Genomic DNA, 22,171 nt, shown 5'->3' on the forward strand with positions numbered 1-22,171 from the left:
CATCTGTCACTCGGGCCCGTTAGGATATCCCTACAAAGTACTCCCCCATGACAGTTTCTAGTAGTTGAGGTTAAAAGTGAGGTATACAGTCTAGCACATTGTCATACACACAAAGCAAATTAGTGCATTCGTGATTCACATTATGACAACAAGATGTGCAAGATTCAAGGTGCCAAAGTTATGGTATGGTTTTGATGTTATCAAGTGAAGCAAAACTGGCTCAATTTCTTCTCTTTCAATTCATTCATATTAGCAACCGTTTGTAAATATGCAGAAGCAAAGGCTGTAACATAAGGTACCAGTTCCTATTATGGAAAGGCAATTCATGCTGGTTGAGTTCAGGCATAAAAAAGCCCTAATATAAAAAGTGTAATAGTAATAGAACTTTGCACATAGGGTGAAATCATGAAATATGAAACATATATTTTATTAATATTGTAGTCTTAAAAGAAAATGAATTTTACTTGACCACTGAAAGGAAGAAAAGCTATGTCTTCCATATATTCATTCTGGTAGTAGTGTTCTGAAGATGGGGTACGATAAAATCTGTAGACTGTAATTGCCTAAAGCTCATCTCAATTGCCATAGAAGTGCGTCCATTGACATTTCTTTATGCTTGTTAGGATACCCTTTAAAGGTTGAACATAGACTTTTCCACCCATACCTATAAAAAGTTTTATAAAAAATAAGAAGTTAGGATGTATTTAGTAAGACAAGAAAGTAATGCATTTAATTATAGATTTAGAAAGGATATTGAATATAAAGTTTTCTTAAAATAAGATAGGAAATTTTATAATCATGAAAACATTTAGAAAACACCATTCATGGTGGATCTAACTTCATTTTTCACACTCATATGCAGTACCACACAAAGAAGAAAAGTGGATTAGGACTCAAACTAGATAGAATTACTGACAATGAATTCAAACCACTTCATATATCAGTTAAATTTTATTAAAATAAAAACATTTCCAAAACACCATTCATAGTAGATCTAATAGTAGATCTAACTTTATTGTTCACACTCATATGCAGCCCCACACAAAGAAGGAAAGTGGATTAAGACTCAAACTAAATAGACTTAATGACAATGGATGCAAACCACTTCATATATCAGTTATTCCACGACCTCTCTCTCTAGAATGTTGAAGAACTTTGGCCTTCACCAGAGTTGTCGAGAGGAGTACTTGTAGACTTAATGACAATGGATGCAAAGTTGCAAACCACTTCATATATCAGTTATTCCACCACCACTCTCTCTAGAATGTTGAAGAACTTTGGCCTTCACCAGAGTTGTCGAGAGGAGTACTTGTACTAGGCAATAAATGTGTTATATCTGACTGGAATTTTGGAATGGTAGTACAGCTCAAAAAAGTGTCTTTAATGTTTTGCAATGTGTGCAGAATATCCATCATAGTAGGCCGTTCCTGGGGAGATTCTTTTGTGCAAAGCAATCCCACCTTAATCAATTGACTAAGGCAACTGAGATCTTTATCTTCTTCAGTGTATGTACTAATCCTCCTAAGCAGAACCATGTCCACCACTTCCTTTAGTTGGTTTGGAAAACCACTACCCACCCATTTTTGCAAGTTCAGTCCTTCCACAAACATGTCATGGGTGGGCTTCTTTCTAGTGAGCATCTCCAATAGCACTATTCCATAGCTATAAACATCACCTTTTGTTGTAACTTGTCTGCCAATTCCATATTCTGCATTCATAGATCCTCGATTTAAGGGTTCTAGTTCACAATGTTCAATAAAAATAAGAAATGCATGACATTGCTTAATTTAAATGATACCTGGAGGAATGTACCCTGCAGATCCTTTGAGTGCATTTGTGGAAGTGAAAGCCGATTCTTCATAATTTGCAAAATATATGGTAGCAATGCCAAAGTCTATTAAATATGCAGTCATATCTTCACCAAGAAGCACATTATTGGGTTTCAAATCACAATGGATCACTTGCATAAAACAATGGTGATGGAGATATGCCATGCCTTGTGCAATGTCTATTGCTATATTCAACCTTTGACTCAAACTTAAACTACTTTGTTCTCCGCCATTTGGATATAACCACTTCTCCAAGCTTCCATTTAGCATCAATGGAAATATCAAAGCTTTGATTTGGAGGTCTGAATAAGAGGTTATGACTCTAATCAAATTCCGATGCCTTACTCTACCCAAAACTTTGCACTCCCTATCAAAACTCTTGTGAGCCCCTTCATTTTCCAAATTAAGAAGCTTGACAGCGATGGCTGTGCCATCCTCCAGAACACCTTTGTACACTTTCCCAAATGAACCAACTCCTAACAAGTTGGCATCACTAAAGTCATCTGTTGCAGTAATGAGCTCTGCATAGGAAATTCTCCGATGCCACACATTTAAGGCTGCCTCAGCCTCTCTAGGAATATGTCTCTTGCAATTTCGTCTCCACATGATTCCTAGAAACAAACACAATCCAACGGTGGCTACAATTGCAACAACAAGTATGACAACTCGTTTCAGGTGCCAAACACTTTTATGTTCATTAGAAAAGCATGGTGACAAACTTACCCAAGGTCCACAAAGACCAAGATTTCCCATAAATGCCGTGGCACCAAGCTTTTTGAAAACTCCACCTTTTGGGACTTCTCCTGACAACTTGTTGAAAGAAAAATTCAAGTGGTGGAGCATTTTGAGATTTTCCAATGACATGGGTATTCCACCTGACAAATTGTTAGAAGAGAAATCCATGTCTTGAAGACTTTGAAGTTCACCAAGTGAAACTGGAATTGGACCTTCAAGTGCATTATAGGAAAGATTTAGATATTCTAGTTCTTTGCAATTTCCAAGTGCACTTGGAATGTGACCAGTTAACTGATTTGCAGAAATATCTATAGCTTGAAGCATAGTCATCTTGCTTAGTTCAGAAGGCAAGGGACCATGTAATAAATTGTTTGAAAGGTTGAAATAGAAAGCTAAATTTGCAAGTCCTGCAACCTCTGGAGGTATGTGCCCACTAAGCCTGTTGTATGATAAGTCTAAAAGTAATAATTTTGTACATTTTCCTAGATTTGCAGGTATATTATCTGATAACTGGTTTTGAGCAAGAGATAGATATTCTAGTTCCTGGAGGTTGGCAACAGAATCTGGAATTCTTCCAGAGAGATTATTTCCCCATAGTGCTAGAAGCCCTAAGCTTTTGAGTTGCCCGATATCCACAGGTATATTTCCTTGTAAATTGTTGGATCCCATATATAAACTCTCCAACTTTTGAAGCATATTAAGTGAAGAAGGGATTGCCCCTGTCAAAAAATTCTCCTCTAAGTCAAGGAAATTTAAATTAGTTAGATTTCCAATCTGTGGAGGTATTTCTCCTATTAATTTATTTTGGGCCAAGTCTATGAAATGCATTTTTGCAGAGAGGTGGCCAATGGAGAAGGGCAGACGTCCAGTGAGATGATTATAAGATAAATCCAATTCTCGCAGGGTGGAACAGTTAGTAAGAGCGGTAAGTATCGGAAAACTCGTGCTGCTGTTACTAACCAATTGATTATGTGATAATTCTAGCACCTGGAGCTGCGTCAACTTAACGAGCTCCATGGGCACTACTCCGCTGAGCTGGTTATACCCTAATTCAACCACTCGAAGTTTGGTACAATTGAAGAGAGAAGCAGGAATGCTGCCACTCAACTGATTAAAATCCAGATAGAGGTCCATCAAAACAGTATTCTTGCTACACAACTCCACTGGAATGTGACCAGTCAACTGATTATAAGATACATCCATAGCTCGAAGATTGATGCAGTTGGACAAGGATAATGGAATTTGTCCGGTGAGATGGTTATCAAAGATATCCAACTCTAGAAGATTGGTGCAGTTGGACAAGGATGATGGAATTTGTCCAGTAAGATTGTTACTTTGCAGATACATAATTCTCACCTGCCTTAGCATGCCCAATTCGGAAGGAATACTCCCGTGAAGGTTGTTGTCAAGCAGTTCTATGTAGTGCAAAGAAGATATGTTTCCCAAGCAGGCTGGGATTGTACCCGTCAAATTGTTATCGCCTAAGACAAAGAATTGCAACTTGGGGAGAATGCATAGTTCCGCGGGAATGTTTCCTATGAGACTGTTATAGGATATACTCAAGTTTCGTAAACTGCGGCATCCACCCAAAGTGGGCGGAATGGAACCTTGGAGTTGATTGAGAGACAGACGAAGCATCTTTAACCGAAAGAGGTTTCCCAATTGATAGGGAATGTGACCTTGCAAACTGTTATTGTGAAGGTCGAGTATTGTAAGAAAGGAGAGATTGGCGAGAAAGGGAGAGACTGTACCTTCTAATCCCATGCTGGAAACATTCAGCGAAACGACCCTCTGTCTGCGCCTGCTGCATATGATGCCCCTCCACTGGCAGAATGAAACATTTGGCATCCAAGACGTGGCTAAGGACTGGGAGGGATCATATGTGATTGCAGACTTGAATGCAAGCAGAGCGTGTTGATCGGAAGCATTGGTGAGGCGAGGATGGTGACTGTTAGAGAAATGGGCGAGTGTGGAAAACACAAAAGGATTGAGAAAGAGAATGGAATAAAAGAAGAGTAGGAGGCACCACCAGAAAAGGGAAGGGACGTAACAGGTATCCATCATTTCCTTCTCTAACAGAATGATCTATGAAACACAACAAACACAATGGCTCAGAAAACCATTGTGATTGCTTATATAGACGCATAGATTCATTTCTAACTTCGAATTCATAGAAAATGTGAAAGGAGAAGAAATTTAATCTTGGAAAAAAGTTGTTGAAATCGTCTAGTCTGCTATTTTTTCCACAAATCTCTTCAGACCGCTTTCCATTCACTATAACAACGTATATGCCGCGCACCTCGATAGGATTCCCAAAAGGAATAGTGTAATTGTTCTCCATTATCAATCCCCTGCTCCAACTCCACGGCAAGATAATATCTTGCGCGGGTCGTCTTCTCTATTGACTATTGGTGCGAGCCTTTTGGAGGGCCTGCTCCAACTCCACGGCAAGATAATATCTTGCGCGGGTCGTCTTCTCTATTGACTATTGGTGCGTGACTTTTGGAGGGCCTGCAACTCCACGGCAAGATAATATCTTGCGCAGATAGTCTTCTCTATTGACTATTGGTGCGTGACTTTTGGAGGGCCTGCTCCAACTCCACGGCAAGATAATATCTTGCGCGGGGTCGTCTTCTCTATTGTCTATTGGTGCGTGACTTTTGGAGGGCCGCTAATTTTTCTACAAATCTAGCGTGTACACCGCGCACCTCAATAGGATTCGCTATCGTTCTCCATTATCAATCCCCTGCTCCAACTACACGGCAAACAGGCCTCCCATCGTCCAAAAACTCTTGCCTGGTCAGCTTAACTTAGAACTATTGGTGCGTGACTTTTGGACGGATGCAGAGGTGACTAATTTCACAGACCTCTAGTCAAGATGTTCTAAGTCCCAACACTATGAAGACCAGCACTCAGTTGAAAAATTCAGGCACACGAAAAATGTCAAGGAGATTCTAGATATTAGGAAACCCCCCAAAAAGACAAAAACAAACGTCCAGTTGTTTTGCGTGCAAATCACGCTGTGAGAGAGGGTACATGTTGCTACGTCACTAAGGTGGTGTTAATATGAGGGATTTACGAATGATCTGTGAATGTTTAAAATTTTGATATTATATATTTAAAATGATGGTTTAGAAGTTAAGAATAAAAGAAAATAAATATTAGAGGTTGATTCTCATGTTTGTGTTTATGGGGAGAGGTTTTTAGCATATTTCTAGAGTAGTGTTAATGAGCATCAATATCTAAGTTTGTTTAATAAAAAGTGATATCTGGTTTGAGTTTTGATATTAGTTTGTTATATATATATATTTTTAGATTATTTGATGTTATGTTTTAGTATGATTCTTGTGATTTGTGGTAAAACAATTTGTTTAAGGAAGAGAGGAAAAATATCAAGTTGTAGATGTTGAAAAAAAATTGTTAAAAGAATGTTGAGTTAATTTTTAAAAGATAATTATGTTGATTTTCATAAAAGATCAGATTTTGAAGTTCGAATATTACAATAGAAGAGGGGTAAGATATTTCCAAAGAGTTTACACTATGTCATAAATTTTGTTTGATGTTTTGAAGAAGATTCAAGATTTGTTGAGGGCTAAGATGCTTTTTATAGCTCCCTTTAGATATATTTGAGTTCATTATGTTTGAGAGGAAAGAGTAGGGGTTAGGTGTTCAGACATAGAGCTCCCTTTATGAATACTTATGAGTTACTGTGTGAAGGGTGAGGTTCTTCATATGAACTCCCTCAAATTTATATGAGATAGTTGTAGTAAAAGTTAGTGAAATGTGTTTTTCTATATGAGTAATTATCAATATTGTTGAACCATTATTAAGAAGGTGTAAGACCCTTACCTAAAGTGGCATTAGGCACCTCAACCAAGTTGGTGCAGATGACCATTTTGGATAGACAATTCCATGGAGATGCCTTAGTCCATTAGCAAGGTGCATTTTGGAGTTCCCTTGGTAAGATAGATTTCATATTTAAGCTTTGGCCCATTGACAAGACAGACTATGGACAAGCTTGGGTGCTCCTATAGACAAGTAGGGTGTGATATGAAGGCTTGGGTGTTGTAGTGAATAGATAGGAACACTACAGAGACTTGGGTTCTCTTGTGGACATATAGGGCACACTATAGGGACTTGTGTGCTCCTGTCTAGATAGATAGGGCTTGGATGCTCCAATGATGGATAGATCACATTGTAGATGGAGTCAAGCTTAATGTAGCGAGGATTTGGGTGGACTTGGCTAGAAGCTTGAGAATTGGAGTGTTGAGACTTATATGAATCAAAATGGAGTTATGCATTTTTCACTTGGGGCTTGTAATGAGCGGTCAAGGTGCCTTGGAGAACAAGTTGTCATGGACCATAATCGTGGGATGCACTCACTGAGTGCACTCCCTTGGGAATACATACATCAGGGCATATTCCTTGGGTGCCTCAGGCACATTTAAGCATAGATGAATTTGTGGATGGATGGAATCCCTTGGCATGCTAAGGAAGACTTGTTAAACAAGACAATCTAGGTGTGGTCGACCTACGTGGATAGATGACTAAGTGGGCTTGAGATGACTTGGACGTGGACTTGATGTGATGGAATAGTTTGGTGGAAAGAGGTAGCTTAAGTACACTTGGGTCCACTTAGACTGACATGAATTGTTAAGAGAAAGGAAAAACATATATACATAAGTTGGTGCTTCATAAGCTAAGGCACCGTCAGTGATGGATGAATCATCACCAAGAAATAGAAGCAAGAAGTTCTTTCAAGGAGAAATGATAAGGAGTTCTACAATTGTGTGATGGAGGGGTGTGATGGAGAAACTTATATTTCCTTTGTGATATGGGAAATAGAACATGGTTGTAGGAGACAGGCCTATGGAAGTTCTTGGGTTTGTTTATACAAGGTCAATTTGAAATTTTTCGGCATGAGGCTATCTTTCCTTGATTTCTTTGTACTCTAAAATTGAGTCGCAAGAAAGGCCCATAATCTTCCCATTGTATCATATGCAACATTATTATATATATGAGTGAGGGTATTAGGCACTTGGCTTGGATCTTGTGTTGGGTGTGGAGCCTGATTATCTTCCTAATTGTTCAGAGATTTTTTATTTTTTTTTTCAGTTGTGTTGGATCCCTGTTCCTAACGGGGCGGAAACATCGCTCGTTTAATCGTCATCAAGGGGGTTCAAGAGGGGGGGCGGGGGGGGGTGTGGGGGTGGGGGACGTAACTTTTATGAGCATCCCCCCGGGCGGGGGTTCGGGGGCAGCACCCCAGAAGCTAAAAATAGATGAAAATTTTGTTAATCAATGTTGTCATTGATGTCAATATGCTATTGGCCGAGATGGAAAATATTCTTGATATGCCCAATGAATATCATGAAACCCTAGAATGAGATTATAAGGTTGAAGACAATAGATGCCTAGTTCCATATGATGATGTTGTAACTCTTGTTTCATAAGCATGTCATCAATTAATATGTCAAGTCACTAATGAAGAAGTCTTAAGAAGTGGCAAGTATTTAGAAGCCCTTGATGACATATGGAGGACTACATTTGATGATGTCATATTCTTGATGAATGACCACAATTGATGCAGGTGCATTAGGCTGAGCACATAAAAATGATAAGCTATTAAAGTCAGACCAAGAGCCTAGCAATGTGATGGATTGATCACATGTCAAGGCTAGAACATTTAAATTTTATTTGTGAATTTTTTTTTTATATTTAGTTAAGATTAGTTAGGAATATCTAGTTAAAAGAAATGATTTTATAGCTAGTAGGTAGTTAGGGCTAAGGGAAATTGGTTCACATCCATGAACTCATTTCTTGGACAGTTTTAGTTTTTGGGGAGAGAGGAGGAACATTTTTGGGTGTTGGAAGTTTTGGTGTGAGATTGAAGTTAATTGAACAACATTTCTTAGACTAGTGGCTTTTTGTATCAACAAATCGAATTTGTAAGTGTGTATGAGACAGTTATTTGCATATGCTCTAATTTAGTAACCAGAGAACCCACAGTAAAAACCATTTTTCGTCAACGTTTCAAATCCCAACAGGGATCCATCATCAGGACATTCTTGAATGATGATAGTAGAAGAGCTTGAATGAGGGTATTAAATAGTTTTTAATAGTTTGAAGAGAGAAGATTTAAATGGATGTCAGCTGTTTTAATCATTTTTTATTTTATTATTATCCTTATTATTTTTTTAATAATTTTAAGTATTTTCAAAAGATTATTTATTAATGTTTAATAAATAAATACTTTGATTGTTTAATCTTTAATTATTTAATCTTTACTACTAAATGTTTAAATTTATTATTAAGAGTTTAATTCAGTTAATAGGTTCAATATAGATCCAAATAATAATTAATCAAAATCATTATAATAAGTATTTATTTACATTAAATATTAATATTAATATTCCATATATATAATAATATGTGAATATATAAGTGTTTAAATTATTATTACTAAAAAATAATATTAGTGTTAATGTATTAATAATAATTAATAATTAATAATAATATTAATGTTAATGTATTAATAATAATTAATAATTAATGATTAATAATAATATTAATGTTAATGTATTAATAATAATTAATAACTAATGATTAATAATAACATTAATGCTAATGTATTAATAATAATTAATAACTAATGATTAATTAATAATTAATAACTAATGATCAATAATAACATTAATGCTAATGTATTAATAATAATTAATAACTAATAACTAATGATCAATAATAACATTAACGCTAATGTATTAATAATAATTAATAACTAATAACAAATAATTAATAATAACATTAATGCTAATGAATTAATAATAATTAATAATTAATAACTAATATTTAATAATAACATTAATGCTAATGTATTAATAATAATTAATAATTAATAATAACATTAATTCTAACTACTAACTACTAATTGCTAGAATAGGAGAGAGAAATCTACCCACTGAGCTCTATACCTGAGATGTACTGACGCTTCTTAATTTCTCTGATTAAGGGAAGCCAGCTTCCACTAATCTCAATACCATTGTCCCTATTGAGATTATGTGGATGTTTGATAATCTCAAGAGCTTCTCTGATCTTTCGCCTATGATGTTTTTCTTCACGTGCGATAATTGAAGCATTTTCCAAGCAGACATGGTGCTTGGTTTTTGAGGAATGCTCTGCAAGGGCCAAAGTTCGAGACCTTTCATTCCTAATATCAGCTCCATGTTCCTTGAGTCTTGTCTGCAAGGATCGACCTGTTTCACCAATGTAACTTTTTCCACATGAGCAATCTATTTTATAGACTCCCTTAAGCTGATGTCTATTAATATTATCCTTGACAGACCTCATACCTTGCCTAATAGTTCCAGGTGCTGAGAATTGCATGATTATGTTTTTCTTTCTAAGGATTTTAGCAATCTTATCTGTCACTCCTTGAATATAAGGAAGAAAAACCCTCCCACACTGAGGTTGGTCTTGATCCTTAGGCTTATGAGATAACACCTTTCTTTCAGCTCTCTCTATAGCTACTTTAATTTCTTTTTCTTTGTAGCCTATACCTTTAAAAGCTGAGACTAAATGCTTCTTTTCTTCATCCAAATGCTCAGAGTCAGAAATTCGAAGGGCTCTGATGGTGAGAGTGTTTAGAACACCAAACTTCTGGGCTGGGTGATGGTGGGAATCAGCGTGGAGGTAGTTTTCTGTGTGGGTTGACTTCCTGAAAACCTTATGTCCCAAAGAGCCATCCTCCTTTCTGATGATGAGCACATATGTGTTTGTGAGGTTTGTGAACCATAATATTAATATTTGGAGATTGAAATTGATTTGGTCTTTAAATTGTTGTGTTGAATGAGGAATTCCTGCACTGAATTTTCTCTATTATTTACATTTAAATGAGAATCTCGAGAATCATATTTCAATTAATCTTCTAATCTTCTAATCCAGTACTTTTGCATCCAAGATTGTGTATTGGAAAGAGTCATTTTACATCACAGGTTCAAGAATACAGAGCACTCTGTATCAAGCCAACAGAAGAAAGAAAATTTGTAAAGGAAAATCGTCATCAAATTTGCGGGTCAATTTCTGATCAAAGGAAGATGAAATTCGAAATTCTGGCATCTGGGTTTTGTGCAGAGCAGGATCTATTTGGCAAAAAGCAAGTGATTTTCCAAATATGTCCTTGGTTGGGGAGTTATGAAGGGATCTTTAAACTGTGTTTTTACAGATTGTGTGGCTGGAAAAAAAACAATTTGTTGTTCCTCCTGTAACAGCATTGTAGTTTGTTGTGAGAGCAATGATTTGTTGTTCCTCCTATAACAGCACTGTAGTTTGCTGTGAAAGCAATGATTTGTTGTTCCTCCTGTAACATCACTGTAGTTTGTTGTGAGAGCAATGATTTGGTGTTCCTCCTGTAACAACACTATAGTTTGTTGTGAGAGCAATGATTTGTTGTTCCTCCTGTAACATCATTGTAGTTTGTTGAGAGAGAAATGATTGTTGTTCCTCCTGTAACAACACTGTAAGCTGCTGAGATAACAACCATCAATTTGTGGGCCATCATGTGTGGATCCTAATTATCTTCATGATTGTTCAGAGATTTTTGTTTCAGTCGTGTTGGATCCTTGTTCCTAACGGGGTGGCAACGTCGCTCATTTAATCACCATCAAGGGGGTTCGAGGGGGGGGGGTGATGCAACTTTTATGAGCACCCCCTCGGGCGGGGGTTTGGGGGTAGCGCCCCAGAAGCTAAAAATAGATGAAAAATTTGTTAATCAATGTTTTCATTGATGTCAATATGGCATTGTTCGAGATGGAAAATATTCTTGATATGCTTAATGAATATCATGAAACCCTAGAATGAGATGACAAGGTTGAAGACAATAGATGCTTGGTTCCATATGATGATGTCCTAACTCTTGTTTCATAAGAATGTCATCAATTAATATGTCAAGTCACTAATGAAGAAGTCTTAAGAAGTGCCAAGTGCCAAGTATTTAGAAGCCCTTGATGACATATGGAGGACTACATTAGATGATGTCATATTCTTGATGAATGACCACAATTGATGATGGCACTTAATGAGGTCTTGATAACATGGTTGGAGATCATTTAATGGTTGGAAGATTATTTTGGAGTTCTCCTAATGATGTTGCACTATGACTGCACTAGTATATGATGACATTGTTCATGCGTCATGCTACATGGAGGTTGTACTCCTACATAATGACTCTATGATCCTATGATGACATTGATAATAATGAAGAAGCCAAAGAATGAAGAAGTCACACTGTCCAAAAAATTTTATGCATAAAATTTAAGGACAGTCACAAAGAAAATTTATTTTGGACACCTTGGAGGCATCCATTCAAAATGGATCCTAGACCATCTTAAAGAGGATTTTTTTTCCTCTTTATAATGAGCCTTTACTTTCCCCGAAACTCCCAATAGTTTGTAGATATTGAATTTTTAAGTTAAGGAAATTATTCCTAACAGTGAGCCGACCTACACTCAGTCATACAAGTCAGCCTCACTTCAAATAGACATGTCCCTTCAGTTATAAATGAAATCTCTATAAATAGACATCTAAACACTTCATTTTGATCAGCAATTTGGGCAAGAATTCAAAGATACGAAGTATAGAAGAAGACAGAAGGCCGAGGAGAACAAGGAGACTATTGTTTAGGACGAAAAAAGGATAATTTTGTTTGGGCATAAAATCTTGGTTGAAGCTGTTGTATTTCTTATGGTCGAAGCTGTCGTAGTTGTCATGGCCGAAGTTGTCAAATTGTCGTGGTCGAAATTGTCGTAGTTGTTGTGGTCGAAGCTATCATAGGTGTCATGGTCGAAGCTGTCGTAGTTGCTATGGTTGAAGCTGTCATGGTCAAAGTTGTCATAGTTGTCGTGGTCAAAGTGTTGATTTATTGGGATTGGACAAATAGAGCTTGTTGAAGTCTTCTCTTGAGAACAAAATAGGGCAGAGTTGGAGAAATTTGTGAAGCAACATATTAGAGATTTGTGGAGATCATTGAAGACCATGATGCATTGAATCCATCATGAGGTGACCTTGAAGAAGTTTTGTTTGGGTAACATGAAGATTAGTGGTGACACCTTCATGTGAAGAACAAGGTTGTCATTGATGATGTGATGTGGAGACTAACTGAAGGCGTAGTTGAAGATTGATAGTGCTTGTTGAAGAAGACATTGGGAGCTGTGAAGTATAACCAAACATATCTTGATGAAGTAAAGCTAAGGGTTGGAGCCCAAGAGGTTGGAGCCTCAAAGAGACAAGGTTGGTGCCTTGGAAGATAGGGTTGGAGCCTCAAAGAGACAAGGTTGGTGCCTTGGAAGATAGGGTTGGAGCCCTAGAGGATAGGAGTCCTCAAGAGACTAGGTTGGTACCTGTACCAAAGATAGGGTTGGAGCCCTAGAGGTTGGTGCCTCAAAGTGACAAGGTTAGAGCCATGGGAAGTCCAAGTCAGTGCTTGGAAAAATACAAGTTGGAGCATGGGAGATTGAAGATTAGTGTCTTCATCTAGGGTTAGAGCCCTACACAAATATTGTACTTGATTTATTGAGATTAATAAAAGTATTACTTTTTATTGTTCATTTTGTGTGAACTAATTATAATTGATCTAACTGGTAAAAATAACAATTGAAAAGAAATACTAATTCACCCCCCCCCTCTTAGTATTTCCAACAATTGGTATTGGAGCCAGTACCTTCACTCAAAGCCTAATAGCTTGAAGGTTGATCATTAGAACACAAATGGTGAAGCAAAGGAAGAAAGTCTCCAATCCTCCTAAAAACGTGTCTCCCTCAACCATCAAAATTGAAGTCAATCAATTTGTGAAGGCTCCATTGTTCAATGGAAACTTTGATATATGGGAAGAAAGAATGAGGAATTTCTTAAAGACTCAAGGCATTGAAGTCTGGAAATCGGTGATTGTTGATAACATGATGGATGGAGAACCGAAGGAACATAATACAAGAGAAATGAAAGCAATCTTGAATGGGCTACATGATTCTATGAAGGCCAATTTTTAAAAATGTTCGTCAACAAAAGGCATATGGGATAAACTTCACGATCTTCACTCAAAAGGAGCATTGACAATGATCTCTAGTCAAGAAAATGATGGAAAACAAGAAGGAAATCAAGAGCCCATCAAGGAATTTGAAGATAAGAATGATAACATCAAGGCTAAAGAAGATCTAGAAGATGAAGAAAATGAGGGAGATTTTGAAGAAAATCTCCTCACTAAACTTATGGCTTCCATAGAAGATATTAACAATCTGAAAAACGAAAAGGAGGAACTTAAGAAGAAAGCGCAAGTTGGTGACCAGGACAAGACAAGGAAGGAAGTTGACCTTGTCAAGCTTCAAGTACAATAAATAGATGAGGAGCTCACCAATATTAAGGAAGAATTTCATCAAAACAAGAGAAATCATCATGAAGAAGTCATATCTATGACAAACCAATTGGATAAGGCAAAGAAACGGGGAGATGCCTTGTCAAGCCACCTTGAACAAAGGCACAAGAGCTTGAACAAACTTGAAGCAGAGATGGGTCATTACAAGGAAGAGGTCTCCTCCCTTAGATCTCAACTAGAAGAAGCAAGAAAACAAGCACAAGGATCTGAGAAGGTGATGGAAGTTTTGACATTCATAGAAGCACAAGTTGATGAAGCAAAAAAGGAGAGAAACACCATGATATGCCAACTGGAAGAAAAGGATGATAACATCACCAAGTTAAAATCAGAAATCATTTTGCTTAAGGCCCAATCATGTGAAGCAACCAAGATGAAGGAAGAAATGGAGATCATTCTATCAAAGAAGAATGAAGAATGCAAGAAAATGAAGGAATAAATTGTCTTTCTTAAAAAGGAAGTTGACTTGCTGAATAAGAACATGAAAAGTTCTCAAACCCTAGATGACATCCTAAGTCATCAAAGATCTCCCCTTGATAAATCAGGTCTTGGCTATGTAGGTTAATCCTCAAGCAAGAATGATAATGCTTCAAACAACAAGGATGTGAGGAAGCCTAGAAGAAATTTTGATGCCCCCAACAAAGGCAAGAATCAAATTGACATTGGAAGAAATCCTACTCCAAGAAGAAATGCAAATGGTGCCAAGGATGCAAGAAGCAATGATTATCATCAAAGGATCTCAAGGCAGAAAGACTTCAGAAGTACGTCAAGGGAATCTCCATCTCCCAGGTACCAAAGTATGTTTCTTGGTTATTGTTATGCTTGTACAAACTTCGGACACATGGCAAAATATTGTAGGGCATATAATGGTCCCTATCAATCTCCGAGAAGAAATTTTGCAAGAAGAAGTCATGAATTCTTATCCATAAACAACATAGAGTGCTTCAAGTGTCATAACATTGGGCATATGTTGCGTGATTGTGACTTGAATTGGGCCCCTACACAAGGAAGAACCATGCCAGAGAAGAAAGTTATACAAGTATGGAGAAGGAAGAAAATTGAATCCTGAAGTCCCTTGAACACTCTAGCCAACAACACATGTTGTTGACTTGGTAAAGTCATCCTTGATATTCCAAGTATTTGATGGGGAAACTTTTCCAAAAGGAAGACCATGCATACAGTTAGGGGGATCTCATGATGATTAATCATTCTTGCAGAAGTTATCCATGAATGGGTCTTATGAAATCCTAGATGAGCTATATGGACAATCATTCTTTGATAGATCATCTCTCAGGAACACTCCTTGAAGAATATAATCTTTATTCATCTGATGGATTATTATTGAAGATCTCTTCCAGTTGATCACTAACAGGTAATCTTTCATGAGGAGGAGTTGGTTCATCACATGAAGGAATTTAAGCACATCTATCATGGACCACATCGCCAGAAGAAAGAGCACCTTGACAGGGGGAGTAACATCCTATGAAGGACTACTATTGATAAAGAAAATATGATGAAAAGACGCAGCTTGACAGGGGGAGTACTTGGGCACCTTTTTTGCCATTGATTTCAAAGGGGGATAGAATGTTGGAAGGGAAAAAATATTTCCGTCAATGACAAAGGGGGATATTGTTAATCAATGTTGTCATTGATGTCAATATGGCATTGGCTGAGATGGAAAATATTCTTGATGTGCCTAATGAATATCATGAAACCCTAGAATGAGATGATAAGGTTGAAGACAATACATGCCCAGTTCCATATGATGATGTCGTAACTCTTGTTTCATAAGAATGTCATCAATTAATATGTCAAGTCACTAATGAAGAAGTCTTAAGAGGTGCCAAGTGCCAAGTATTTAGAAGCCCTTGATGACATATGGAGGACTACATTTGATGATGTCATATTCTTGATGAATGACCACAATTGATGATGTCCCTTGATGAGGTTTTGATAACATGGCTGGAGATCATTTGATGGTTGGAATATTATTTTGGAGTTCTCCTAATGATGTTGCACTATGACTGCACTAGTATATGATGATATTGTTCATGCATCATGCTACATGGATGTTGCACTCCTACATAATGACTCTATGATCCTATGATGACATTAATAATAATGAAGAAGCCAAAGAATGAAGAAGCCATTCTGTCCCAAACATTCCTCATGTTGTCCCAAACTTTTTATGCATAAAATTTAAGGACGGTCACAAAGAAAAATTATTTTGGACACCTTGGAGGCATCCTTTCAAAATGGATCCTAGACCATCTTAAAGAGGATTTTTTTCCTCTTTCTAATGAGCCTTTATTTGCCCCGAAACTCCCAATAGTTTGTGAGATATTGAATTTTTAAGTTAAGGAAATTATTCCTAGAAGTGAGCCGACCTACACTCAATCATACAAGTTGGCCTCACTTCAAATAGGTGTGTCCCTTTAGTTATAAACGAAATCTCTATAAATAGACGTCTAAACACTTCATTTTGATCAGAAATTCGGGTAAGAATTCAGAGATACGAAGTACAGAAGAAGACAAAAGGCCAAGGAGAATAAGGAGACTATTGTTTAGGACGAAAAAAAGGATAATTCTATTTGGGCATAAAATCTTGGTCGAAGGTTCCGTATTTTCCGTGGTCGAAGCTATCATAGTTTCTGTGGTCAAAGCTACCGTAGTTGTCGTGGTTGAAGCTGCCGTATTTGCCATGGTCGAAGCTGTTGTAGTTGTTGTGGTCGAAGTTTTCGTAGTTGCTGTGGTCAAAGCTGTCATAGTTGTCGTGTTTGAAGCTGTCGTAGTTGTCGTGGTCAAAGTTGTCATAGTTGTTATGGTCGAAGTGTTGATTTATTGGGATTGGACAAATAGAGCTTGGTGAAGTCTTCTCTTGAGAACAAAATAGGACAGAGTTGGAGAACTTTGTGAAGCAACATATTAATGATTTGTGGAGATCATTGAATACCATGATGCATTGAAGCCATCATGAGATGACCTTGAAGAATTTTTGTTTGGGTAACATGAAGAGCAGTGGTGACACCTTCATGTGAAGAACAAGGTTGTCATTGATGATGTGACGTGGAGACTAACTGAAGGCGTCGCTGAAGATTGATCGGGCTTGTTGAAGAAGGCATTGTGAGTCGTGAAGTATAACCAAACATATCTTGATGAATTAAAGCTAAGGGTTGGAGCCAAAGATGTTGGAGCCCCAAGGAGACAAGGTTTGTGCCTTGGAAGATAGGGTTGGAGCCTGAAAGAGACAAGGTTGGTGCCTTGGAAGATATGGTTGGAGCCCTAGAGGATAGGAGTCCTCAAGAGACCAGGTTGGTTCCTATACCAGAGATAGGGTTGGAGCCATAAAGGTTTGTGCCTCAAAGTGAAAAGGTTGGAGCCTTGGGAAGTCCAAGTCGGTGCTTGGCAAAATACAGGTAGGAGCATGGGATATTGAAGATTGGTGTCTTCATATAGTGTTGGAGCCCTACACAAATATTGTACTTGATTTATTGAGATTAATAAAAATATATATTTTTATTGTTCATTTTGTGTTCTAATTATAAGTGATCTAACTGATAAAAATAACAATTGAAAAGAAATACTGATTCACCCCCCTCTCAGTATTTCCAACAAAAATACCTTGTAAAATATTGTGATTTCGTAGTCAATTTGGGTCGTTCATTAGGCAAATGATCTAATGATAGAAGTTATGTTTATGGTTTTTTTTTTCCCTAGAAGGCACCGACTCGGTTTATATGAGGGAATTGTATTGCGACTGTGGATTATTGTTCTGAGAGAGAGAGAGAGAGAGAGGAGACTATGTGAGAGAAAAGATGAAATTACAATGGATTTTTTGTAGGTTGTATCTCTTCATTTTGTTGGATAATATAAAAGGAAGGATTGGTTGTTTCTCCGTGGACGTAGCCAAAATTGGGTGAACCACATATATCTGTGTCTCTCTTGTTTTATACGTTTTTGTATTTGTGTTTGTGTTTCCACAATATTTTTGGTATTTCATTTCTCTGTAAATTAATTTCTAACAACTGGTATCAGAGCCAAAGGTTTATTTGGTTGATAAACTTGTAGGAGAGAAAGGTTCTTGGTTTGAGTGGGAGCAATGGTGGAAGATAGTAGGTTTAGGGTTGATAAATTTAACGGCCAAAACTACCAGTTGTGGAAAATGCAGATGGAATATTATTTGTATCAAAAATATTTGTACCTACCATTGAATGGAAAATCAAAGAAGCCGACGAGTATGACGGATGTAGAATGGGATATTTTTTACTGAAAGGCACTAGGAACAATACGGCTATGTCTGGAAGCATCGATGGCATTTAACATCTCAAAGGAAATGACAATAGAAGGTTTAATGATGGCATTGACCAAACTATATGGAAAAACCTCGGCCTCAAATAAGGTATTTCTTATGAAGCGTCTATTTAATATGAATATTTTAGAAGGAAAATCTATTGTTGATCATTTAAATGAGTTTAACACAATTATCAATTAGTTAAGTTCTATAGGGGTAAATTTTGATGATGAAGTTAGGGCTTTGTTATTTTTATGCTCATTGCGAGAAAGTTGGAATGGCTTAGTTATGGATATGATGTTGTTGGTGCCATCCTTAGCGAGGAAATGTGATGGAAAAGTTATGGTGGGACATCAGGTAATGCTTTGACTACAGAGGTTTTTTGAAAATACAACAAGAAATTCCTAATTTATTTTTTCCTTGATTAAATTAGCAGAAATTCAAATTTCAATTTCAGTGAAATACTTGGAGGTAGTTAACTAAGGTGACATGGCTCTTGTCACTCAGTTAACTCAGTAAATTTGAGTTGGAGACACTTGAGTTCATTGCTACATGATTTATTGCTAATTTGTAGCAATCTATTTCAGTTAATTTTAGTTATTGTCAGTGTAACTAGTTCTCACTTTTAGTAGAACTAGTGGAGGTTTAGTCAAGAGTGTGTAACCTTTTTCACACTAAGTGATCATCCAGTTAAATTGATCAACCATCCTAAATTAACTCATGCATGCAAAGAATTTGAGTTACCTAGTTGAGATTGGAGTTCAAGGGAAGTGTACTATTAGTTGTAGAATTTTCCACGTTGTACAGGTGGCGCATGCAGTCAAATAAGGGCCTAAAGGAATTGCACAATTCTCAATAAGTAATTTCCCTAATTAATAAGGGTTTAATCCCTCATCAAAAAGCACAAGGAAATAGGAGCTTGGTAGGCTAATAAATTGGCTAAGTATTGGCTTGAGTCAGTCTATGAGGAAGTGAGATAGATTATACTAGTGCAGGGCTTGCTCAGGGTTGAGCAAGCATTTTATTTCTTCTCATTTCTTTGATTAATGCAATACAGATAGTAAGAGATTTTGAGTAGTTGTTTTCCCCTAGATAAATCTATGTGTCTGTGTGTAGAATCTTGATGCATGTTAATGATTTGTGTTCTCAATCGTGATTTTATTTCCAGAGATGAGTATAGTAGCTTCAAGTCGTGTGATCTAGTAAATTTCATGAGTAGTTTTGAATCTACACATTAAATTTCTACATTGTATCAGAGCTGGAATCACAGTAGAGAAGAGAATTTGAAATTGTCTTTGCAAGTGGATCGAATTTGCAGGATCAATTCTTTAGAGCTAGCATAATGGCTTTCTATGGATTGAGACTCGAGTATGCCCTTGAGGGTAGCTCAAATTATGTTTCTTGGAAGGACAGGATGGAGGCAGTGTTGGAAGATAATGGGCTGAAGGAATTCATAGATAATGATATCCTGAAGCCTCCAACATCTGATGCTCAAGATCTAGCAGAATGGAAGAAGTGTGTAGCAAAGGCGAGGAGGATCATATTGGAGGGAGTTCAAGACCATATTGTCTTGAATATCCATGGGAAAGAGACTCCATATGCAATGTGGTAGGCCTTGATATATTTTTTCCATAATAGTAGTGACCACAAGAAGTTGGCACTGAAGGACAAGCTTCAGAATATCAAGATGCAGAAGGGAAACACAATTCCATAGTACCTCAACAAGTTCACACAATGTCATGATGAACTTGGTCAAGTTGGTGTTACTGTAGCAGAGGATGATTTGGTAAGCCTAGCACTTCTAGGCCTTCCCAAGAGCTAGAACAACTACTAGGATTCAATAAATGGGAGGGAGAAGCTACCAAATTGGGAACGCCTTTGGTCTGATTTGGTACAGGAGGAGATAAAGGTGAAACACTAGAGAAAGAACTTCATCCAAGGGTAATGATGAGGAGAATTGTGCCTTGACTAGAAATGAAAGTAAATGGAAAGGGGAGAAATCCCAATTCAAAGCATAATCGAGTCAAGGGGGAAAGAAGAAAGACTTGTCCAAAATCAAGTGCTTTCACTATCATGAACTAAGACACTATGCCACGAAATGTCCACACAAGGAAAGCAAGAAGACCACAGGAGGAGTAGCGAGTGAATCCTTGACTTCACGAACATGATTTTACCCTCATTGCATGCATGGAAAGCATAATGATGGGTAGTGTGTGGTATCTCGATAGCGGTGCCTCATTCCACATGATGGGAAACAAAGAATTTTTCAGTGACTTGGAGGAGAAGGACCTCTAGATGCACATTAAGATGGGATATGGTGGAAGGTATAGCGTGACCGACCTTGCTACAATTACTTTTAATAGGGAGTCTGGCTCTCCTCTCAGGCTCAAGGATGTGATGTATGTATCGGGTCTAAAGAAGAATCTAGTTTTTGTCACGGTGTTGGAAGACCATGGCTATGATGTGATATTCAACAAAAGAAAGGCTTTCTTGAGACACATCACCATGGGACAAGTGAAGCAGATCGGGGTTCAAGTGAAGAACCTCTACAAATTAGATGTGGAAGACTGTGCAACATTGAGTACAAAAGCAAAGAAGGTGCAGAGCCGAGATGTTAGCGAATTATGGCATAGAAGACTTGTCCATTTGCATCATGGCACTTTGAAGATCATGCAGCAGATTTCTACAGGCCTCCCCAATGGAGCACTAGATCAGTGGGATACATGCAAAGGGTGTAGATTGGGGAAGTACACAAAATCCACCTTCAATGAGGACTGGTCTGGGACCAGTGGTACACACTCTGAGACTGGTCTGGGACCAGTGGTACACACTCTGAGACTGACTTCGGGTCAGTGGAGGATGGTATGATACATCCTCGATCAATTCCTTTTCTTCATGGTTCAGCAGAGCAGAACAGAGCTGAGCTGAGCTGAGCTGAGCAGAACTGAGCTGAGCAGAGCTGAGCTGAGCTGAGAAGTGCAGGGAACTGATGGCAAAGATAGTACAGTTAGATATATGGATCAGCGAATGGAGTTCTACCTAGTTGAGAGGGAGTGTTAAAGTTGGAAACTAGGGCCAAACTCCATGTGGGTCATCTTATTTATGGTAGCTAATATTTTGATTGGATCCCTCTCATCGAGAGGTGTCGGATTGATCTAAAGATCATCCAATTCCGACAAGTATTCATGGAGTTATGAATTTATTTGTGTTATAAGACATATTGTCAAGTCGGCCAACATCTTATGTAGGCTCAGAAGCCCAATAGACATGTATATTCATCATCTACGTTTTTAGTATAAATAGAAGAGGATTTTAAGTCATTTTTACACACTCTTCATGTGATCTCCTCTCCACGTCTTTGGGTTTTTGGAGAAAGAGAAACGCTGAGAGTATTAGCTAGTGTATGATGCCCTAGCCACAGTACAAACATGCCCTAGCCGCAAGTCATAAAGACAAGACATACGCAGGTCATAAAGACACTTATGTACAAGTCATGGAGACACTTATAAGCAGATCATGGAGACTTCTTATACACAAATCATGGAGACCTTATACGCTGTCTTTATACGCTTTTCATAGTGGATGTTATATGCTGGTCATTGTGGATGTTATGCGCTGTTCATAGAGGATGTTATACGCTGGTCATAGAGAAACTTTAGCGCATGGAGAGCACAACAAATACACTGTCATGACATACGAATATACACAACAAGAATGCACAGCATGGAGACGCAATACACTGTCATGGAAACACTTGCATATACGTAGCAATGGAGACTCTTTATACGCAGTCGCATTTATGAAGAAGAACCATTGTCAAGACATGAGGCCACAGTCAATGCATGGAGCCACTGTAAAGGCATGAAGCCGCAGAGAGCCGCAGTCAAGCAAAGT

General features: G+C 37.6%; 1 protein-coding gene across 1 annotated transcript; it reads right to left on the minus strand.

The window, feature by feature from the left end:
- Positions 1-975: 975 nt before the first annotated feature.
- LOC149173773 (uncharacterized) lies at positions 976-5,117 on the minus strand. The gene is made up of 2 exons (XM_089428005.1): positions 1,799-5,117; positions 976-1,708 (listed from the first exon to the last, which is right to left on the minus strand). The coding sequence occupies exons 1-2, from the start codon at positions 4,626-4,628 to the stop codon at positions 1,260-1,262; spliced, it is 3,279 nt and encodes a 1,092-aa protein (XP_089284131.1). The 5' UTR covers positions 4,629-5,117; the 3' UTR covers positions 976-1,259.
- Between the last annotated feature and the right edge of the window lie 17,054 nt (positions 5,118-22,171).

This window comes from Pinus tabuliformis, chromosome 4_2 (assembly GCF_031772625.1).
Source record: "Pinus tabuliformis cultivar Carrire ecotype Pingquan chromosome 4_2, CPIR1, whole genome shotgun sequence".
Taxonomy (NCBI): domain Eukaryota; kingdom Viridiplantae; phylum Streptophyta; class Pinopsida; order Pinales; family Pinaceae; genus Pinus; species Pinus tabuliformis.